The sequence below is a fragment of the Halichoeres trimaculatus genome, unplaced genomic scaffold (assembly GCF_033239565.1).
Source record: "Halichoeres trimaculatus isolate MK-OKI-2021-1 unplaced genomic scaffold, fHalTri1.1 fHalTri1_scaffold_5, whole genome shotgun sequence".
Taxonomy (NCBI): Eukaryota; Metazoa; Chordata; class Actinopteri; order Labriformes; family Labridae; genus Halichoeres; species Halichoeres trimaculatus.
The window spans coordinates 15,953,396-15,976,105 of record NW_027437183.1 but is presented as its reverse complement, the minus strand read 5'-3'; the positions used below and the strand labels follow the sequence as shown (position 1 = coordinate 15,976,105).

The 22,710-nt window shown below is 39.4% G+C and overlaps 2 protein-coding genes across 11 annotated transcripts in view; both read left to right on the top strand.

The window, feature by feature from the left end:
* The window catches only part of trim36 (tripartite motif containing 36), a 30,177-nt gene extending 15,224 nt beyond the window's left edge, over nucleotides 1-14,953 (top strand). For all 5 annotated transcript variants that reach the window (XM_074669565.1, XM_074669561.1, XM_074669562.1 and 2 more), the window contains 9 exons: nucleotides 410-505; nucleotides 1,343-1,480; nucleotides 1,702-1,817; nucleotides 3,144-3,265; nucleotides 8,286-8,403; nucleotides 8,499-8,704; nucleotides 10,838-11,021; nucleotides 11,355-11,468; nucleotides 12,304-14,953. In XM_074669565.1, coding sequence (XP_074525666.1) covers nucleotides 410-505; nucleotides 1,343-1,480; nucleotides 1,702-1,817; nucleotides 3,144-3,265; nucleotides 8,286-8,403; nucleotides 8,499-8,704; nucleotides 10,838-11,021; nucleotides 11,355-11,468; nucleotides 12,304-12,673 — 1,464 coding nt within the window. In that variant the 3' untranslated portion in view covers nucleotides 12,674-14,953. The remainder of the gene's footprint in view (nucleotides 1-409; nucleotides 506-1,342; nucleotides 1,481-1,701; nucleotides 1,818-3,143; nucleotides 3,266-8,285; nucleotides 8,404-8,498; nucleotides 8,705-10,837; nucleotides 11,022-11,354; nucleotides 11,469-12,303) is intronic.
* A 2,363-nt stretch (nucleotides 14,954-17,316) lies between these two features.
* Nucleotides 17,317-22,710, top strand: part of ccser1 (coiled-coil serine-rich protein 1) — a 123,709-nt gene continuing 118,315 nt past the window's right edge. For 4 of the 6 annotated variants that reach the window (XM_074670300.1, XM_074670297.1, XM_074670301.1 and 1 more), the window contains exon 1: nucleotides 17,323-17,542. The gene's annotated coding sequence lies outside the window, so the exon portion shown is untranslated. Of the gene's footprint in view, nucleotides 17,543-21,342; nucleotides 21,388-22,710 lie in introns of those variants that run through there. The other 2 variants (XM_074670299.1, XM_074670298.1) reach the window with 2 other exon arrangements.

The window sequence follows — 22,710 nt, the reverse complement described above, 5'->3', positions numbered from 1 at the left end:
CTTTAAAAGGTCAGTGACAACTAAGTTCTAGTTTAACTAATTAAATGTTTAACTGTTATTTCATCAGCTGATGCATGTCAAAGCCCTGCAATACTCTGAGTGACCACTTGGCTCTCGTGAAAGCAAATCTGATTGTAAACACTGCATTCAGTTTTGAAAAAAAAGGCAAAAGTGATGGTTTACATGAATGAACACCGTGGTTAGGACAGCTTTAAAACTTCCCAACAGGAAAACCGTTGATTAATAAATGAGTGTTTTTCAGCTGGTAATGTTTCAGACAAGCTATTTATGCTTTAAGCTTCTTTTAACAGCTGTGATATCTCAGGGCTGAGTCTGTATGGATCTGATTCTTTGTTTAAAAAGATGTATGAAACTTGCTCTGACTACTGCTGGTCTTTTCTCTCATCAGGAGAAGCTGGCCAAGAGTATCCATTACCTCATCAGCAAAGAGGACCAGGTCAGGACTCAGATTACTGAGCTTGATCTACTCATCAATCAGACTGAGGTGAGGGGGAAAGAGAGCTGACTCACCCTGCAGTGACTTCACATTTCTTCTTCACTCTGCTCCAAAAGGGGTACTGCTTCTTCTGCAGACTTTCATTTGCTTTTCAAAAACAAAAACTTTTTTATGTACTCTCTTTTTGTTCTGTTTTGGTCTCCTAAAAGACATAGTAGTGCATCAACTAAGCATCATAGTAAACAGTTGATGGCCAATAAAGCTAAGTTCGCTAATCGTTTACTATTATGTTTTGTTTTTTATTTTTTTGTAAATACTCAAACTGAAAAGATGCATTAACTTTTCTGAGGATAACATCCATTGTACCTGATATTAACTCTGTGCCCAAATTTTAGATTACATCTCTATGTACAGAAAGAATTTGATTGATCAGTGATGGCAGAATTCCTGTAAAGTATTTAATACAAAATGCAAACGTCTGAACCAGTCTGAGAAGTTCAGGAACAATCACACATTGTCTGTGTGCGAATAAGGAAGGTCCCTAAACAAACAGCATGCAAACCACACAAACAGGGAAACACAGGATTTGCCTCATGCATACGTCTGTGTTTCAGCCCCTGACTTTGTTCCTCTTTTTTGCTCTGATGTGCATCTGCCTACACTTTTGTTGTCATGTCAAAGGAGAGTATACGACAAATGTTTTGAGGTTGCTTTCTTGTTTAAAGACTTTATTTTTCATTTATTGTTCTCTCTGTACTTAAAGTATGATGCAAGTTTCTAACCACCTCTTTGTCAGACCAAACCTTTCCCACAGCTGATGATATACTGAGGTTTCTTTTGTGTAATTTGGATAAAGCCGTGACAAGCTGATCTATTCTTGCACAGGAAAATGGGCAGCTAGCAGAGCGTCGAGCCAATGAACACTTTGAGCGTCTCTTTGAGACGCTGCAGGAGAGGAAGTCAGAGATGTTGCGATCCATTGAACAGTCCAAAAACCGACGCCTTGGACAGCTTAGGACCCAGGTATGAAAGACCAGAAGTGTCTTCTTTGAGTCGAGTGCCCCTCACAGACATTAAAGCTTTGTTTAACCATCTCACTCTTCAAAGAAAGTATAACCTGCACTTAAATAGTTTCCTTGACATGCCAGGAAACAATCCTTTCTTTGTCTAGATACAGTGCTACAGTCTGGATTAAAATCTACTTTGAAATGTCTAAAAAATAACTTTCTAAATCTATGTCGTAGGTGGAGGAGTACCAGGGCATGCTGGAGAACAGTGGTCTGGTGGGCTACGCTCAAGAGGTGCTGAAAGAGACGGATCAGTCCTGCTTTGTACAGACAGCAAAGCAGCTACACACCAGGTAGAGCTCAGGAGGAGATACTCAGCATGTGTACACTTCATGTGATGACAAAAGTGCTGTAGTGAACAATGTGAACAAGAAAATATCAGACATCGCAGCAGAGTGGGTATGAGGCCAAGTATTGATAATCATGCCAAAGTTAGAGCTATAAGAGATCAGTTCAGGGGAAGATGAGTTAACTCTTCTGATAATTGAATAATGTAGTCTTTTGGGCTCTGAAATAATAAGCAGAGTTTTTGTCACTGACTTTTTGGACTAAATTCTTGCACTTCTAAATAATCTGTAGTAGCTCCCCTAGCTGAACCTCATGTGATGGGGTTTAAAGATTTTCCAGTCAAAGCAAAACCAAAGCTAATGGCATTAATTTAGTCAGTAAGCCACTACTTCTCAGGGGGGATTGGAATAATATATAGGAATGGGTTTGATGGCTTGAGCTTTTTTCTACTGTTGTAGAAAAAACATGAAGTAAGCTGGGCCTAAAAGAATTCATCATCTGCAAATTTCACTTCTGAAGTCTTGACTACAAACTGTAGTAAACTTTGAAATAACTGATCAGGCAGCTTATATATGCTCACCATCACAATACAGAAGCTGATTGTTTAACAAGATCAACAGATTGAAGTCAGCTCTCAGACATATTTCACTCCGCAATGCCTCTTGTTTTCCTGTGAATGTATCATGAATAGTTTATATTTTCCACACATTATTTAAGGAAATAAAAGTGTAATACATAATCAGGAGTCATTACGTAAAATCAGTTTCCAGTGTTTTTCAATTATTTTAGTAATAATAGCTCATGGCTCAAGTGTAAAAAACTTTTATTGCAACTCAACAGTTGTTCAGAAGAAAATAGAAAGTCTGGAGGAATATAAGAGATGCTGCACACGCATGTTTTTGTGACTGGAGTGTGTCAGGAACCCACAAAGCCACGTGCAGAGTCCACTAATCTCAAGAGCGATTAGGAAAGTGTTCAGTGGAAGCTCTGAAGCGTCTTGGAGTGTCGTCTGCTCGGAGCTTTTAATTGATCTTCATTAAAAGCTTTGGATAATCACTAAACCTTTTCACTCTTAGGAGCATGATACTGTGGTCTTTACATTCTACTCCTGTTGAACAGCACCTGATTTTTCGTTTATTCTCCTTTAAACAATGAAAAACAATGCCCTGGGGTACAAAACTGAAGTAAAAAGTGTAACATAGCTGATATGATTAAGAGAAAAAGGCTTTCTGCAGTCTTATCATTGGTGAACAAAGTAATTTGATTCCAGCAGATGAAAGTGTTCTTTAGTGAAGATTTAATCATGTTGTATCTTTCTGGTATGTTTTCAGGATCCAGAAGGCCACAGAGTCTCTGCGGACTTTCCACCCTTCAGCTGACCCCTGCTTTGACGAGTTTGTGCTTGACACCTCCAGAGAAGAAACTCTGCTCAAAGAAATGTGCTTTGGTGGAGGTAAAACTCATTTTCTGATATGTTCTCAGATACACTGGCTATTGTAGCGGGGCAAGGGGGAGAAATTTAGCCAAAGACAATTTTCTTCCATTTAATTTTTAACCTAAATGACATTAATTTGATTCATGGTTCACAAAAATGTTGCAATCTCTGTCATCTTTTTTTGGGATCCCTGTTCATATGCTTTGTTTGCATTTGACGCCAGCACACATTATAACCCCTACACACATGCACTGCACTTCTAAAAATTTCCCACCACACCCCTGGTTGGCTGCATGTGCTGACTCAAAGTCCAAATTTGTTCACCCTGATTTAACACATTATTTTCCTGGCAGCCCTGAAACACAAAGTTCGCATGAAGTCAGGGTGAGTTGATGTGTGAATACAGCAGCTAATAGCCTGGAACACTTATTGTTAACATTGTTCACAGTGAGTGGAGTTACTGTTTCACTGAAAAAATTCCTGCAACAGTTGTTTTATATTTTTTACTGTTTGCTTCTATTTTAAAATCACTACAACATACAAGAGCTTCCAAACAAATATGTCCCCATCTTGTTTAATGGAGGTCACCCCCAACTCTGAACGATCCAAACCATTACTTCACGTCACCTTTTTTGAACTGATCATACTGTTAGAAAGTATTGACCACATCTCATACCTCTAGAAAAAAAACACAAAAAGATGTTGCATCGGAAAACTTAATCCTGTTTTAATGAGAAAATAAGACACAGTCCTCTCCTCTTAGATTGGCTCAGTAAAAAACGCTAATTGTTGTTAGAATAAACAGTTTGTCATAACTTGTCCGTCACATGAACAACCCTGAACACTGTGTTGTGCTAGGAGGTCAGAGGTCACTTCTGAGAACCTAAATTAGGTAAACAATCATGGAAACACCCTCAGTGGATTTTACTGTGAAGCTTTGTTTCTGGTCTACTGAGTAACAAAGGCTTATTCTGTGAATAACAGCCTCAAGAATGAGAATATGCTCGATAATTATGTAATCTATAATTCAGTTTTGAATTAAATTGATTACAATCCCACTCTGTTTCAGACATACATGTCCTATTTTCAAAGTTCCACTCAATTAAGCATCCAAGAATGCAAAAACACTCCATTTTTTAAAAATTAATAATGAATTTCAACTGTTAAAATAATTCAGGCAGTATTGAGTTAAAGCAAACGTAAAGTGCATATAAAGAGATTTGTGATGCTTTAAAGGAAAATTTCAACTGTTAAAGTTTGCTTCAAAGGCAGCTTCAAAAAAAAAGGTAGCCTGACATGGAGGCAGTGAATCAATAAATGTGAGAGCGAAGGTAATAACTTTATGGATACATAAGCACATTCCCAAAAATAGATTTAACACGTATGTGATAAGAATCACCCTCAGGATCAGAAGTTCAGTCAGTGTGAAAATCTTAAACTTGTAACATGAAGCAGCTGAACTGCTGCATGCTGCAAGACTTAATGCAAACTGTTAGTCTTCATCAGATTGGGGTGTTGTGTAAAAAGGCTAGAAATGATGGCAGTAAACTGTAACTGGATAGTTCTGCCTGGTGTGCCACCAGGAGTGTAAGTTACCTGATTATTATTGCATTAACCAAAGAAGAGTGTGGCAGTGGTGCTACCGTGCTCATATTCATGTTGTCACTGCATGATGATAGGACTTGATGCGACAGACTCAGTATGCCTGGGCGATGGCTCATGACGTTGGCTGCGGCTTCTTTCAAATGCCGTTAGTGTGGCTGGGCTCTAACTTGTCAACATTTTGTTCGTCAGCGAGTCATTGTCATTGACGGTGACATTTAGTTGTGACTGCTCTTTTAGCTTTGGCAACCAGACAGTGTACTGATACCTGAGGTTTGGGGCTGCCCTGGCAAAGGAGTGAACTGTGAATGATCATCTGGTCAGTGGCAGATTTAAGTGGCAGCTGTGTTCTCAGACAGAAGAAATGAAAAACGTTATTTTGCACTAGAATTAAGCGTTGGACAAGTTGGTAGTACTTTGTGTTTTTGGGTGACATGAAGCTGCAGGTTGAAAGTCATGACTTTTAGCTGATGAGGTTTGAGGGTCTGTCTCAGGCTTTGGCTCTTTCTGATTTATGATCTACCTACTGTGTGAATCATAAGCTGATGAAATAGAGTGATCAAGTTAAGATGTTTTGATAAAGAACATGCGTTACAGACTTGTTTGTTCAGAGCTCGGGATATTTACCAAGCGATAATAGGTTTAAGCTACGAGCCCAAACCTGCTGTGAAATGTCTCTGAAAAGTCAGGCTTTGCAAAGGATAATCTCTAGGTGTGAACATATTGAAAAGTTGCTGGAGCAGCAATACAAGGACACAATTTTGGATATGACAAAGAGAGAAAACAAGTGACATTATTAGAGTCCAGAATGTGAAATGTAAACAGTGCAGAGACAGTTATGTTCCCCAAATGATGCTGGAAGATTGTTGATGTGATGCAAAAGAATTAAACACACTGAGCTGTTTGTTTTAAGGCTAAAAAGTTGAGAAATCACTTCTACACATGAAGAAATAAATCAAGAAGGTTAAATTCAAACCAAGAATCGTACCTTTTAAATGTGCATTAAAGGGAAAAAATCACTATTTCCAACCCTAAATTAATTTTTAACTTTTTTTGGGGATGAAAACACTAACTGAAGCATTACTCTGAATAGATATATTTAAGTTCTTTTTTTTTTAATCATGTTGTCAGACTGATTTATTATTTTTCTTGCACCAGAGGAAATGTGTTTTTGCCCTAAAATATAACCCTAAAGAATCATTGCTGCATACTTGTGCAGTGCTGCATGTTTCCTGGGTGACGATCATATCCATGTGTGTCCTTAATGTAAGTGTCCAGTAGGAGTTGGTGGAGCTTTTGGTCTTAGCTCTAAGAGAGCAAAGAAGCTGTGGAGGCATTTTTACGCTGCAGTAATTTAATTTAAGTCCTGGCAGACCGTGCAGTGGGGAGGAACCACTCTTGTCCTAGGGTGGTGCTTTTGTAGTGTGGATCCATCATACAGGAAACTGAGAACACGTTATTTACAGAACTGGAGGCTGATTCTGTCTGACTTTGGTCAAGTTTTGATTTTTTGTTTCAGTTATTTTGCAAAGCATTAAAAGGCTCATAGCTTGTCAGTGAGTGCACCGTTAGTCACTTTTTTTAGCAGCAATTTCCTGCTACAAAATAACCCTTTCCCTTTTTCTCAACAGCCCAAAAAGGACTGTCTTGTAGTTTATACATTGATGCTCATGTCATGTTCTTCAGCCTTACATTTTGTGGAAATTTTAAAGTGAAAAAACTAAAGAGGAATGGCTTTTTCCAATCGAAGTTTCATTTGAGTTGTCCACTCCTCAGAGTTTTGTGAAAGAACAAAAAGAGGGAGCGGTGAATCTAAAACAGACACGAGACAAAGAAGTTCCCTGCAGTGCAGCTTGGCATTGCTGCTGTCTGTCTGGCTGCAGCCTTTACTGTACTTGATCAATAGTGCTTTCTTTCTGAGTCGCTGAACTGGTGACTGCTGCCTGCTGGGATGGATGGCTGACTGCCCAGTTTGGTTTTGCCTGTTGGTCCATCTGTTGGAAACAGGTGAAAACAAAATCCCATTGGTTGGTTTGTCCTCAAGAATGTTGAATGTGATTTTCCTCTTAGCAACGCATGAAACATATGTACGTGTTTTTAAGTGATGGGCATATATATTTTCTGGTTTTATAGTTTTAACTGAAAGCATTACCTTTAGGACTTTTTTCATCAACTCTTGTATCAAAACATTAAGTTCAAGCTTGTAAACTCTTCCTGTTGTGTGTGTCTTTGTTTAGCACATGTCATGTAGCTCTACATAAGTGTGCACAGGTCAATAAGAGGACACAGGCCTGAAAAACCTCATGTGCCTGGCAAAAAAAAGGACTTTGGCACCTGAGGATTAGCCAAGTGACTTTGGAGGCTTAGAAAGCTCTGCAGCAGTGGTGACACCAGTCAGCCAAAGGGGAATCTGTCTTTAGGGTAGCAGGGCTTCAGGAAAAAGACAATCTTAATTAGAAGAACTGGGAATGTCAAAAAGCAAAGACAGAAACAAAGAAGTTTAAGCGAGATGAAGGAAGGTTGAGGACAAGTATCAATAGGAGAACAAGAGGGAGAGAAAGAGATGATGGTGACCTACATGGTTCTGGTAAAGGGATTCTGTTTCTGGAGAAAAATGAGCTTCATGCAGGGACAAAAAGAAGGGAAGTGTGAACAGAATTTTCAGAGCAGCTGCTGTATAATATGAAACAGTGCTGCTGATTCATGAAAAGTTAAAGTGAGACAGCTTTGAAAGCATTTCAGGAAATGATAGCAACCACCAGGAGGAGACAAAAAGAAAATCAAATTTGATAAAGTTAAAGTGATGTGGGACAAGTAATAAGTGATGTGAAGGGGTCAGGAAAGGCCATGGTAAAGAGATGGAGGAAGGGAAAATGGACCAGAGGAAAAGAGGTGGTGGTGGTGGTGGTGTTGGTTGTGGTGGGGGAGTTTAGAGAGTGCTTTTCCTGGCAGTGAGTCCATGTGAAAACCTCTTAACAGGCTCTATTATGCAAGACAGTCTTGTCCATTGTCCTGAGGGGATAGTCCTGATCCTGACAAATCTAATCTTTGCCACACTCACCCTGCTGCTTTTGCGGAGACCAGAGTTATTGAGCAGCAGGACGTTACTAACATGAGCATAGAGCAATAGATTTCCTCGTCTCAGTTTTTCCTGTTTATGTGAGAGGTCTGTCACATCTTGCAAATTACCATCAATGTGATATGATAAATACATGTTTTCAAACCTGATGCAAAATATTTATAGACCCTTTCATGAATAAAAAGGTTTCCTTTGGTACTGGTCATTGTTGACTCTACTCATAGGCAACAAAATTAGCCTTATATAAATATGTTTATAATATTGTTTGTTATGAAACAGACTTCAAGTGCAAACTACAAACTCCCGTCAAATGCTTTAACTGACTTCTTTTCTTGCTATTTTTTCTTCTCCTTCTAGTTCCAGACCCTCCTCTGATAGACTTGTCTAACAGCAAAGTCTACAACGAGGCTTCAATCTGCTGGAGGCTGTCTGATGACCACATACCGACAGATCATCACACACTGGAATACCGAAGGTGGAGGAGAACTTCTACTGAAGCAAATAAAAAAGTATTGATTTCCTGAAAGGCTAAGAAACCCTGATTTCTTAACATCACTCTTTCTTCTACAGACTTGTGGGTCCAAACCAGTCTCCATCGCAGGAGGACGGTGAGGACGGCGGCGCCTGGAGGTCCACAGACAGGGTGTATGGTTGCAGCACTGTGGTGTGTGACCTGGAGCCCGACAGCCGGTATGCTTTCAGAGTACGAAGCTGCAGGAACTCGATGTTCAGCCCCTATAGCCCTGAAGTCTCCTTCCACACTCCACCTGCACCTGGTAAGCATCAGAGATGTCAGGAGCTTTAAGGTGGAACAAATGCTACTCTTAAACTCCTTATTTCTACTTTTTGTTCCTCTATGTTTTAGCAGATTGTGAGTAGTGCAAAAAGACACATTAATTAATGGAAATGTTAGGATGAGATCCTGCAAGGAAATTGAGAGTGATGTGAAGAGACATGGCACGAAGTTTGACCACATTTTTTTCCTCAGGCTCAGTTAAACAGAGCAACAAAAATAGCATAGCTCTAATTCAATTGTTTTTATGTACAGGATTAAACTACCCTGCAAGATTCAACGCCCGAGGTTGGGCCTCTTTTTGGCCAAGGCACCAGCTAAGCTTCTCTATCTCTTTTACCTCTCAGAGCACGTCCAAGTGTCCTGCACTGAGCTCTGTGTGTATTTAAGAAAGATTATCAGATAACAGATGCTTTTGTTTTTAAAGTTTGAATTCTCCCTTACATGCTCAATTAAGGTATCGAAGTACAATGGTGTTTTTGTTCATCACCATGGTAATGGCTTATGTGTGTCAGATGGCTGAAACCAATATAGCCTTTGTCTGAGTGTGTGGGAGTGGAGAGTGTTGAACAGTGCGACAGCTTGGAAAAGGAACCTGCAGGTGCATCTGTTGCTAGCATTTGAAGCTCGCCTGACAGAGCCAAGGTGGAATTCATTAAAAACCATCATCTTTCCCAACCATCTGCTGAACTCCAATCCAAATTCTGTGCTCTCGGTGAGGGACTGTATCTCTTTGATTTGTGTTCTACTTGGCACTTACGATTGTCTCTCTTTGACTCATAGAAAAGATTGTACAGACTGTAGTATTTGAAAGTGTGAGGTAGTTCTCTATCACTTGAATTTGACACGTTCCTTTCTTTCCCAGAGCTGGGTATTTGCCTTTGTGCGTAAATGAAACATCACTTCTTAATCTGGTATCTTTGTCATGCACAAGCCTCATCGTTTGTGTTGTGATTGGAGCTTCCACATTCCTGTGCTCTCTGATTCGTGTAAGACTGAGCGGACGGATTCACTGTGTGTTGGTAATGAGGGGAAATTTCCGGCCAGGGTGAAAGGCAGAGAACAAAACATATAATCATACACGTCCACATACCCTGTGCTACACATGAGGATCAATATGAAATTATAACGTGAGCCGTAGGATATTTGCTTGATCACATTTATGCGTTTATATCAGTCAACACAGAGAAAACACTGGTTTGTGACGGTTTTCTGTCCCTTGTGCTGTTTTTCCATATTAACATGCCCCTGAAACACTATAAATATCTTGTTCTACTTCTTAATTGGATGTGAAATTAATATGAAGATGCTTAGGGACCAACTTCATGCTGCTTCAATTATGTCTGACCCAATTTTCATTTTATAATTAATTAAATGACAGTAACAATTCACACTTTCTAACATGTTGTGTTGCAGTGTGGATGTAGTTTGGTCCAAACTTCATTATTGGAAGATACAACATTTCTGTGCCAAGAATGAGAAAAAAAAAAGTCGCCACTTAACTTTTTGAACATGCACTTAATTTTACTGAAAATCATCCAGTGTAGTCTGCCTTTAAAGCTGCATTCAAACTACATAACATCAGATAAAACTGCAGCATTGTTGTCTGCTCAGCCTTTAGGCAGGCTTATACTATTATCATTATCATGGCCTAGTTGTTGCAAAGGCTTCCCCAGACACATGCAAATGAACTGGTCTTCCCCACTCAGCATCTCAGATTTCATGAGATGGTTGAGTGAACAGACATAATTATCAGCCTATATGTCTCCTGGATTATGGTAATCATGGCCTTTGGCCCATAAACTATTCATAGAATGTGTTTAAATGTATCCGGATGAAGGAGAGGCAGCTGCATGTGAGTAATGCGGACTTGCTTAGGGATGTTATTCATCTCAGTGTTACGATCACAGCAAGTTGGGATTTGAGAAGCTCTTTAAGATTGTGCTATGGCACCCCCATGTGTCTGCTGTTGTCTATTACCAAGCTCCAAACCAGCCATAGGAAATCAGCCACAGATATGTTTCACACTCTCAAAAGAACAAACCCAAGTGGTTTTTGTGCCCACATTCTGACAATTTTTCACTGTCACATTCTCTCTCCGTCTCTTTAAATACAGCTTTTGGGTTCCTGTTCAGTGACAAGTGTGGTTTCAGTACAGAGCGCCTCATCCTAAACAAGAGACGGGACACTGTAGAGAACGTAGCAGGCATGGCTTTCCTCCTCGCTGCAGATCGAGTGCAGACGGGCAGCTACATTGGACTGGACTACATCATTGGGGACACAGGCATCACTCAGGGAAGGTAAGATAATTCCTTGAAACTCCCAGAAGCTTAACTTTTGCTGAATCAATATCAAGTATGAAGTGAAGCTTGTTGAAAGACATACCCCATATATACGAGCTGCATAAGCATCGGCCACTAAAAGCTGAACCTGATTAAAATTGATTAAACTCAGATAGTTGTGATGGTGATAGTATCTTATCCAGATGGCGTTTGAAGTATTTCAAACTTTATATTTAATTAATAAAATCTAATAATTTAAAAAGGGAACAACATTTCATGTCACAAATAAAAGACATTGATAAGTCATCATGACTTTAAGTCCTGATAATGGCTGTTTTGGTTGTTTTACAGACACTACTGGGCCTTCAAGGTGGAGCCGTACTCCTACATGGTTAAAGTTGGAGTGGCCTCTGACTCAAAGCTGATTGAATGGTTTCACAATCCCAGAGATACCAGCAGCCCGAGGTGAGTCCTGCCACACGTTAATGCAGCACACCACTCTTATCTCCAATCCAGTCGCAGTCAGTAGACACATGGCCAACTGGAAAGCATGATGCAGAAATTCCATTCATCTTCATTTTCTACATACCTAACTTCTGCACTTGGAAACAACAACTGTGAAACAGCGCTAAGCGTGTTTGAGTTGTATTTAATCCTGTGATGTAAGAGAGCCAGTCTAAACTCCTAAAGAGCTTACTCTCAGACAAAGCCCGCCTTTCTCACTGGATCAGCTCATGTGGAAACATGTAAAGCAACACAACATATACACAAAAAAATCTTAATTCTGTGATATTAATTATATAATGTATTCAGGGTTATTAACTCAGGCAGCATTTAGCTGCTGTACTTAATGGAGCACTGAGAATTTATTTATTGATTTATTTTTTTGAAGAAGTCTGCATGCAAGAGGAAAACTTACATTAAAGAAATATCTTAGATTACCTAAAAAAGTGGCTAGAACATCACTGGTCCAATGAAAATAACAATCTAAATGTCATTCCTTGTGTTAATCCTACAAAGACACAGAAGTCAAATGCAATGAGACATTGAAAAGTTTACTTTTTGATCAGCCTTTTCCCAAATTGTATTATGAACATTTTTATGGACCTTTCTTTGCAATGATGTTGTAAAATTCAAGTCATCATTTATCTTGGCCCTTATACCTAAGGCCTAAAGAAATTTCTCTGACACGGGGTATGAATATTAATCACACTGCCTCAGTTTTCAGCCTTGTTTCAGGTTTTCTTTTGTAGCACAATTTATCATACCTCACTTTGTTTCTCTTTTTTTATTTTCCCAGATATGACCATGACAGTGGGCATGACAGTGGCAGCGAGGACGCTTGCTACGAGCTTTCCCAGCCCTTCACCCTCCTCACCCTTGGCATGGGCAAACTCTTCATCCCCAAGGCCTCTTCATCCTCTTCTGTTTCCTCAGCAAACGCAGCGTCAAGCGACCCTGGCAATCGTGTGCTCCCCATGCCACAGCGCTTGGGTGTATGCCTCGATTACGACGCATGCCGTGTGTATTTTTATGACGCTGACACCATGAGGTGCCTTTATGAGAGGCAGGTAGAGTGTTCGGGAACAATGTTTCCAGCTTTTGGCCTCATGGGCAGCGGCAAGGTGCAGCTGGAGGACTTCATCATGGCTAAGAGGCTGACGTTCTGAGGAGGGACTAAGGATGAGAAAGCTTTTAGTCTTTGGCATGTTCAGTGGTTGAGCATGAGCTAATTTTACTGACAGGGTGTTGGTGGAGAGTCTGACCTGTTCCTCTTGAGGTCAGAAGAGACAGCTGCGATCAGGGTCTTTGGTTCTTATTGTGAAAATGGGATCTTGAGTTGGCATGTTTAAGGTACAATCTACACACAAGAGCAAGACACTAAATATTGGTGTCTGTACACAAAGCAGACAGTCTGTGGTATGTGAAAAGTCTTCTCTACCTACCAAAGTCTCTGTATCTGTGAATTGTATCGACCTGCTTTTAAGTACCAGCTGTCTATGTAGTGGAATTGGCTGCAAAGTTAGCTTGCAGTGACTCATAATCTTAATTCTTTTAACATGAAATGCCTTGGAGCTTACATTGACACTTCCTCTTTTGCCAGGTATATGTTTAAAAATAATTTGGTGTGCATAAATAAGGTGATATATTTGTTTTTTCTCAACTCTTTTCTGTAACTGTCTGAACGTAGCAACATAGGTTAACGTGTAATCTTGGTGGACCTGAGAGCCTTGTAGCTACTGCGGAGCTAGCGCCTCTGTGCCTTTTTTTTAGGAGATGGCTCACTTAGTTTGCTCTAGCAGGCAGATGTTAGTGTCATTGCACAAGCATTATGAAATATTTATCAGCATAAATACTGTATGTGAGTTTTTAGTGTAGTTCAAGTATAATCACAAACACTGGCGCTCAAGTTGCAACTATATGATCTTCATCATGACGTGTTACTTATTTAATCTTGACTTTATCACAATAAGCACTACTTTTCCTCCTTCTCACAGTTGTTTTAGCTGTTTTTGCACAATGTGATAAAAAAAGGCCTCGCACATGATATAATTAATCACATTTTGGTCACAGCCCAGTACACTTTTTTCACTTTTAAATGTTGAGACAGAATCAGCACATAGATGTCTTTCACATCCTCATTCTTTCACCCTTTACTCTCATAATCATAAATCCATGAGATGTTACTGATTTCTAAAGCCTCTCACTGTTTGCACAGCACTGAATGTGACTTTTTAACATCATCTAACCAGCTGCGTACCACAACACCGTGTACTTACCGTCAACAATTTGATGGTTGTGGAGTCACTTACTACAGCCAAGCATGTTGGTTCTGGTGCTTACTCAAGTGCAAAACTCATCTCTTTGGCCAAGCTGCCTGTACAAACACAGTTGGACAACAAGTAACACACACTTATTCAGGTTCCTTTCAAAAGTGCTATCACAAAACACATGGCTCTGCTTTTTTACTATCCAAAACACTGTTTACTCACAGTGCAGACACATGAAGTGTAGCATAACAGCATGTCAGAGGTGATCAGGCTGTCAGATAGACATGTCAGTGATTGGCTGGATTTGATCAAAGCAGATCAAATACTCAAGGCTGAGAGAGCACATTATTTAGGCTGATGGTAGGCAACCACATTTATTTTCTAACAGACATATACTGTAAATGTGCCTGCACCTGGGTTTGTTTGTACATCCATGTATTGTTTGATTTCTGGAGGGTTAGGGTTGTAGGTGTGTGTGTTTTCTCAGGTTTCTGGCCCTGTGATTGGGCTGATGCTACCTACCTACCTCTATCCGTCAGGCCTGGAAAACCTTAACCACTGTACCTTCCCTTGCAGAAACAACTTTTGTTTGAGTTGCAGTTTTTTATCTGTAAAAACTAAGTTTAACATCTCTGCCTTCTCTTTGCTGTCAGATAAGCTGATCTCTCCAAATGGTTGGTTCAAGTCCCATGTACAGTACACATGAATCTAGAGGATAAGATTTTTCAGTGAAATTCAGTACAAACGTTTCTGTTAACAGTTGGTGTTTGCTTGTAAACTTATAAAGCGTGTGTCACTATTGGTAAAAAAATTACTGTAAACTTGTAACCCTGTTCAGCTGCCTTTTGTCAGGGTTTTTCCAAACGGTACTAACAACCTTTTGTTCCTCTTTTTTTGTGGTGTTGGTTTTGCTAATCACTTCAATGTTTTGCTAAAGGAGTTAAGGACACGTGGGTTTTTCTACGGTCAAAAAAAAAACATTTTAAAAATCATGCTTGTACATCTAGTTGTGCAGTAACTTCCTTTAAAATGAGCTATTGGATTTTGTGACAGTCTGCATGTTTGTCTCACATTTGTTGGTAATTTACACTTCTATCCTCAAAGCTCACTCACGTGTATCTTAAACTGACTGTTTCAACATCTTTAAAGCACCTCTATGCATTTAGAATGTATTCCTGTTTTTTACAGAACAAACTGCTGAATGTTTCATTTTCTGTTTGGTTTCCTTCTATTCTTTCGTTACACTTGGGGTCACAGCGCAGTTGTATGTACTAAAAGTAATCCGACAAAAGGCATGTAATATCATAACCACAACTGATCTCAAATTAAAAATCATCCCAGCCTGCTTTTAGCCATGAATTTAGAACCAAAAATTCAGCAGACTGACTCTAAATCTAACTCCAAGCTAGCACTTTAAAAATCTGTAGCATGTCAGCAACTGTTTGGCTCTGCAGGTGTGTATATTAAATGTGTGGGTGCAATATTATTGAACAGGCTGTAGAATAAATGTTTAGACAAGCCTGGAAAGACAACTTGCACTGCAGTTTGTTTATACTTTACTTTGTGGATTTAAATGAGCTTTTCCTGATAATGAGTGAGATTTAAACACTACTTAATTTGTATTTTTTTTCTCTGTAACTCATTGATTCTGAACTTTTAATAATTGACAGTATATTTGTCCCTGTGTGTTTTCTCCAGAGGATTTGGATGTGGTTTGTATGTGGTGGGTGTCTGTATGTGCAGTAAAGATGTGGAGTTTTGTTTTTTGCTCCGATTCCTGGAAATGCTACACTTTCTTTGCTGTGTGGGGATTTCAATAAATAAAACTAGTGTTTTTAAATCCATTTTGTCTCCCTTATTATTATTGAGTAAATTAATTTAATCATCATAGTGTGAATAGTCATTTTACACAATCAACAAGTTCTTTTGTCTTGAGTGTACCTCAACCTCATACATCTTAAAACATTGTGTACTTCTGAAAAGAAAGGTAATTATGTAATTCATAGTGTCACGACTCTGGCTCAGGGGAGGCAACATAGGAGACATTAAGTGAAGTTTCAACAGTGATTTATTACAAAAAATGAAGGAAAAGACCAGAAAGGATTCAGAGGAGCTGCGGCCTTGCTGCTGATCCTGGCTGCAGTGTGAGAGAGTGTGGGAGGAGCCAAGCAGTGGCTTTTGAAGCCAGCTCACAGGTGCCAGGGATCAGGAGCGAAGCAGGTATGGAGGTCCAAGGTGGCCTCAAGATAAAAACAGAAACAAAACATTAGTGGCACATAACAATAGTGCCAGTTATAAGTGAAAATAATTGGTTTAAAATAAGATGTATACCCACTTGAAGTTATAAATCATCTTAATATGATCTACATTGGTCTTGAACAAAAATGTATAGCTGTAAGAGTTTTACCACAGACAATGCACCAAAGGGGAAGAGAGCAGAAAAAAAAAGCTTATCTGGTTCTTTCCCTTCTTTACAATATCCAGTTTTTATTTAAACATAACATTTTGTGCAAAACTACAATTGTAACATAAATAATAGAAACAACAAAAATGTATCTTTTGAATTTCCTTCTGCCTACTAAATGAACATTTTGGTTCATCTAACACAAAAATAAAGTGTAGTTTTATAAACTCATCAGATAAGAGCAAGAGGTTAATTTGGAAATGCAATAAACATTTCAAACAACCAAAGTTGCATTTTTAAGATTTTTCATTTATTTATTCTTTAATTGAATATATACTGATGATTTTAGTTTAGAAGATGTGTTCGCTGATTTTTCCAGGGGAAAACACTATGGAAGCTTATAGTATGGGGGGCCAAGATAAACAAGTAACAAACCGACAGCTTGGCTCACCAACACTCAGGCTTCCGAGACTGCTCAGTTAAAAAATAAATAAATAAATAAATAAAAATAAATAAAAATAAAAAAACATGGGAGGTATCATGTCAGCCCATGATTATATATAGTGCAATCTTAGTGCTGTAGGGCCTCTTGCCACTGTACATAGATTACTGCTTTGATTAGCTGGGGTGTATTCACTTTCTTATACAGAATAGTTGCAGCCAATCAAGTCCCCTAATTCGAGTTTTTTTTAATTCACACACACACACACACATACACACACACACACACACACACACACACACACACACACACACACACACACACACACACACATATGTATATATATATACATATATATATATATATATATATATATATATATATATATATATATATATATATATATATATATATATATATATATATATATATATATATATACATATAAAGCCGTTTGATTTTCAAATGAGCAAACAGTAGTAGGACCAAATTGTTACCATATCCTCCCCTAAAATGAACCAAACCTTTGTATTTCTCTTTCAGTTGCTATGATTATTGACAACGTCACCCAGAGTGAGTTTATTGATCGTATTCGCCAGATGAAGCTGTCCATCCACCTGCTCGGGGATGCTCAGCTGTGGGAGGAGGCGGCGGCGGCGGAGGAGGACGTCATGCTGTGCACGTTCGGCCTGCCGTCGCAACGCGGAAGAGACGAAGGAGGAAAAGAGACTCCACGTCACGGAGGTGTAACGTCGGCGTCAGTGCTACACAAGGTGCTACCTCAGTAAGCTTTCAACACCACTGAACAATCACAGACACCCTCATGTAGGTTGTAATAATTCGTATGCTCACAAAGCGAAGATATTGCTCGGCTGCTCCCGCATTAAGCAGTCTCGGTTGGAGACGTTGGAATCTGCTGAAGGTAACGCTCGTTAACTGACGTTTGTCCGCTGCTCTGCCTGCTAGCATGCCCTAACTGAACCACTGCTCTATGCCTGTCTCACATCCTCTGAACACCGGTGACCTTTCATGCTAAATGAGAGCGGTACACTGCATTTTATTTACACAATGTGGTGAGTGTTAGCGCCAGTGTTTACTTGCAGTGCTTGTGTGTGAGTGGATTGACTCAGCTAGCTGGTGTGGATTTAAGGTCGTTAGGCTGCTGCTGAACGTTGTTGACGTTTCTGTTTGACAGTTGTTGGTACCCCGCTGTGCTCCTGCTAGTCACACAGGCATTCACGTGTCAGGCTTACTGTACCCCCTTCTATCTCCTGATAATGATTACGGTTAATTCATGGTCTGAGGGAAACAAGACCGGGCCCGTTTTGTTGTTGTGTTAAGTGATGGTACAGTAATAACACAGTGGGCACATAGTAAAGACGTGCTAAGGCCTATGTAATGGTGTGCATTTGATTCTGTATGCTGTGCAATACGTGGAGTAACCCCCAATCATTCATTATTAAAAGCTTCTACTATGTCAGCAGCATTTTTTTTAGAACTCTAAAAAATGTATGGATTGTTTTTTAATCTATGGGATAATGGGAACCACTGTTTTGACTTGTAAAAAATACTTTTTTGTCCATTGAATTTTCTGTTTTCTCTCATTCTCACAGCAAACAAATAGTTTAGGTTGTGCAGCATATGAAATCAACACATGTCATTAGACAAATAGCTGTAGCAAACATGCTGGCTGTTACATGAGACCATCACATAAATATTAATTCCAATACAGAATATCAAATTTTTATATTGCAACATGAAAAAGCCCAGTTTCAGAACAACAATGGTTGTCTGGATAATAAAACAAGATGTGACATTTGAGGTCCTAAAAAAAATAACAGTTTCCCTCAGTTTCTAACAAAATATCCATCAAAAAAAAAAAAAACACCTTAGCCTGTGAGTATAACAAACAATGGATGAGAGAAAATGATGATAGGCTACAGCCCAGTGACAATGATTATTTTAAAACTCTTGTGATATTTCTGATTTGTGTTTTATGCCTCAAATAACATAGCAACATCATATAATATTATGATAGTCTACATTCGTTTTTATGTTGTAGCCCGGATCACAGTTTTACTTGTGTTTCCTGTTTGGAGTACTTTTCTCTCTTTAGTACATGTTTTTGTCAAATATGTGCCTGTGTCTTCTCAGTTCGGATTTCTTGCACTTCTTTTTATTTGCAGCATGTTCCTTTAACACAGCATTTGTTCCTTGTGTTGTGTCGATTTGCATGTGTTTTCTCAGGTTGCTGAAGTGCAGTCCAAGCTTTCTACTCATCAGCATCAACATATGGCACCCAAGTATCCAAATTTAAACTCAGTGTTTATTCAATGGGGTGTGTGTAGTCTGAGGTTTGTAGTCTGGAGTTCCTCTGGAGGCCGAGGAACAGGTTGGCTGTCATATGTTCACAGTAGTAATGTGTCTCACAGATAAAGGGTGAGAAAATGAAAGCCGAAGTGTCCTTCTGCTCACGATAGCTTGTTGTCATTTTGACCACATGTCCTTGCTTTGGAATGACAGATCAGCTTTTTGAAATGTGGATGTCTGCCATGTTCAGACAAGAAAGTGAATGATTGTTTTGTTTCTTAGATCTAACTTGGCATTCTCATACTTAACCAGTATCTGGCCTTTGACTGTTGCATAAGTCCTGCCTGGCTTGCATGCACATAGCGAGCAGTTAAGTCATGCCTACTACAAGTGAACGAATCAATTTTGTGAATGTACTCACAAGAATTTGGTGTTTTGGTGTTAGCTCTGTGTTACTGCAGATGTTTAAGTCACATTTTTGTGTGTCTTGTGCGACTAACTGTGTTACCCATCTTTCTTCTGTAGCCTGCTAACTTCTATATACATTATTTACCTACCTAAATAGAAAGTCTGAAGACTTACACACGTATCCTTCAGATTTACTGTGGTCTTCAACATTCGGGTCCCATTGGTATCCCAGTAGCTTCTTACAGCATGTGTGAAGCGTGTTCTTAGCTGTGTTCAGATATGACGTAGTACAGCAGCACAGTGTTGTTGCTGATTACATAACAACCCTGTCACATGCAGTGAGAGATTATGATTTACATGAAACGTGGGGTCATTGTTGTGAAAATGTTTCCATGAAGAACCTGTTCCTCTTCGGTTCTGCACCCGTTATACACACCCAGTACCACACCTTTGCTTTTTCATACACAGATAATTAGGCCATACAGACAGGAATTTGGACCCATGCATTGCTTTTCTGGTTTATTACTTGACTAGTGCAGTTAGTGTCACTGTACTTTAACTGAGCGTATTTATTTGGCCTGAAAAGATCCTTATGTGTACAGCAAGAGGCCAACCTTACCTCCTACTGCTGTTGATGCCAAAGAAATATATTATAACAGGGCTCCAGAGTGCGACTGATTTGGTCGCATATGCAACCAAAAATTTTAAGAGTGCGAAATTTTTTTCTTGGTCGCACTGGTGCACCTGACTCTACCACGTGAATTTTTTTTTTTTTTTTTTTTTTCCTTTTTCCTGTGTCCTGTGGTTTAAACCAATAAGAGGCAATTTAGGTAGTTCTTTTCCTCTGATTGGTCCTGGTCCAGTTCACTCACTGCTGTAAGTTATATGCGTGTTTCAAGTTCAGTGAAGCTCTTTAGGAACAGGCGCTTTGTTCTGGAAATGTTTTGTTTTTCTTCATGTTTGGGTTGAAAATGTTCCATTTTAGCTCAGTGAAGCACTGTCAACACTTCATAAATTTTCTCTTTTTATATAATTGTGCTTCAAATAAAGATAAATGATTTTCTTTACCTTACCCTTGTTTAAAAATTATTATAGTTATACTGAGGTCATGGAAAGAGATGAAAAGGTGACCTGATAGCATTTTAGGTGGCTTAATTAAAAATTTGGGTGCACCTAAATTTTGTGCTGGTGCACCTAAAAAAAAGTTAGGCGCACCTGTGTACCTAATGCAAAATGTTAGTCTGGAGCCCTTTTATAGGTATGGAACGCTGAAATCACAAACACAGCTGATGTTATTGTTTCCAGAGAAGGGAAGAGGAACTGTGATGATGTCTACTTCTCTAACACAGATACTCTCACACCGTGTGATCTGAGGAAGTGAACACCTGCCTCAGTGCCTCTGCTTCTCTTTATCGTTTCACCGCCTGGGCAGACTGATTCCCTGCACTCTTCCATCTAATTAAACTGTGGAGAAGTGTTTTAGTGTCATTGCCACATTAGGTCAGTTTAAGTGTAAATACTGTTGTCATTGTGCCTCCCACAAGGCCTGGCACCTAGAACTATTTCTTTACAGACATGTTCTCAATCCGGTTTAATCTCTGCGTAATTAATTATCGGTTTTTCTGCTGTCTTAATTGGCCAGGTCAGACTGGGTCATAGGACTGGGTGGGTTCAATAACTGCTGCAGAAGATGATCCAAGAGGCACTGTGTTTACATAACATCACATCACTTATATTTGTGTGTAATATTGACTGTAAACGTTCTTTGCTTGCCTTTTCTTTACCAATATTTATCGACCTACTTTACGCCACGCTGAGGTTTAGGAGCAGGGCTGGCATCGCTGTGTGTTTTGAACCTGTTCAAATTTACCTTGAAGGAGGCGACACACTCATACTGTAAGCCACTGAAGTAAAGGGTGTTAATGTAAGCTTATTACAGCGAGATCAAAATAAAACACTCTGGTGGCTTTCATAGAGGCTGCGTCTTCAACAATACGAGGACCACATTCTCACTGATTGGCTAATTAATCGCAGAAAAAACATGAAAACGTGAGTATTCACCTAAAAGAATAACTCTGTTTAATCTTTGATTTGTAGAGCTCAGGTCTTTTCGTCACCCTTTTTGTGGTTGTCTTTTACATAATGCTGCCATGTTAAAGATTCCTGCGAGTCTTCTGACCCTCAAACTGGTATTTATGTGGGAAATGTTGATCTTTAACCAAGTCTAACACTTTGCTTTTCATCATCTTTACATTCTGGGCTGGTAAACAAACTGGTAACTCCTGCTTTGAAGCACATTGGCTGCCATTTTTTCTCTCATTATGAGTAAATAACACTGCCCAGAATCCTGAAATTCATGTAGAAACTCCTGCCCACGATTCTTCACTTGTTTTTTTTTTTTAAACCTCTGTGTGCTTCTCGCTCGCTCTGCTTCATCCCTGACTCTTCATGATATAGCTGTCACACAAATGTCAGTTCTAATTTGCAGCATGTTAGAGCTGAGCCCTCCTGTCTTCATATCTGAATATAATGAATCTTCTGACTATTTTTTAACATCCCATTAAATCTGAACAGACTGATATCTAAGACATTTGACTTTCAGAACACAAATCAAATATCTGATGCGTCATTTAGGTTAAATTCTGTCAGCTGTGAAAAAGATTAAGGATAATGATAGTCGTTGAAGGATGGATGTTTAGTTTTATTGTCTCCCTTTGGTTTTAGGGATGTCCTCATACAGATTTTTTGACTTCTGATCTCATACGATTTTTTTATGTAATGATATGCTGATACTGATCAGATGCCGATACCTTTCTCTGATAAGTCCTGTGCTCCGATGGGTGATTCCGTTGTGAATGATGAATCATATTTGTTGTAGTGTGAGTCCTGTTGGTGCCTCCTCAAGGAACACTCACTTTACAAATGTTTGCAAGATGCTGTTTTACTATTATTACTTTCCAAAGAGAAGTAATCCCACACAGCGGACATGTTTGCAACGTGGCTTGATTTATAGCAGCTGCAAAGCGTGACGGTGCTGAAAACTGGATTGGTCCCCATCATGTAATGAAATCTGAATCCATCCGATCCTCCAAAACTAGTCGTGGGTCTAAGGATGGTTACTGGATTTGGTACTTTTATGGGTACTGACCGAATTCTGTCTGTGGTACTGAGTACTTATTCACGCAAAACCAAAAGGTACAATGTTTAAGTACCTGAACTAGACATGCACCGATCGAACAGTCGCCCGATCGATTGGTGTCGATTTCCTTAATTTTGGGGGTTTGGTGATCGGCCCATCCTTACGTATGAAAATGAACTTGTATACCTCTGGGAAGGTCTGACAGCCAGCCATTAGCCACGTATACATGGACC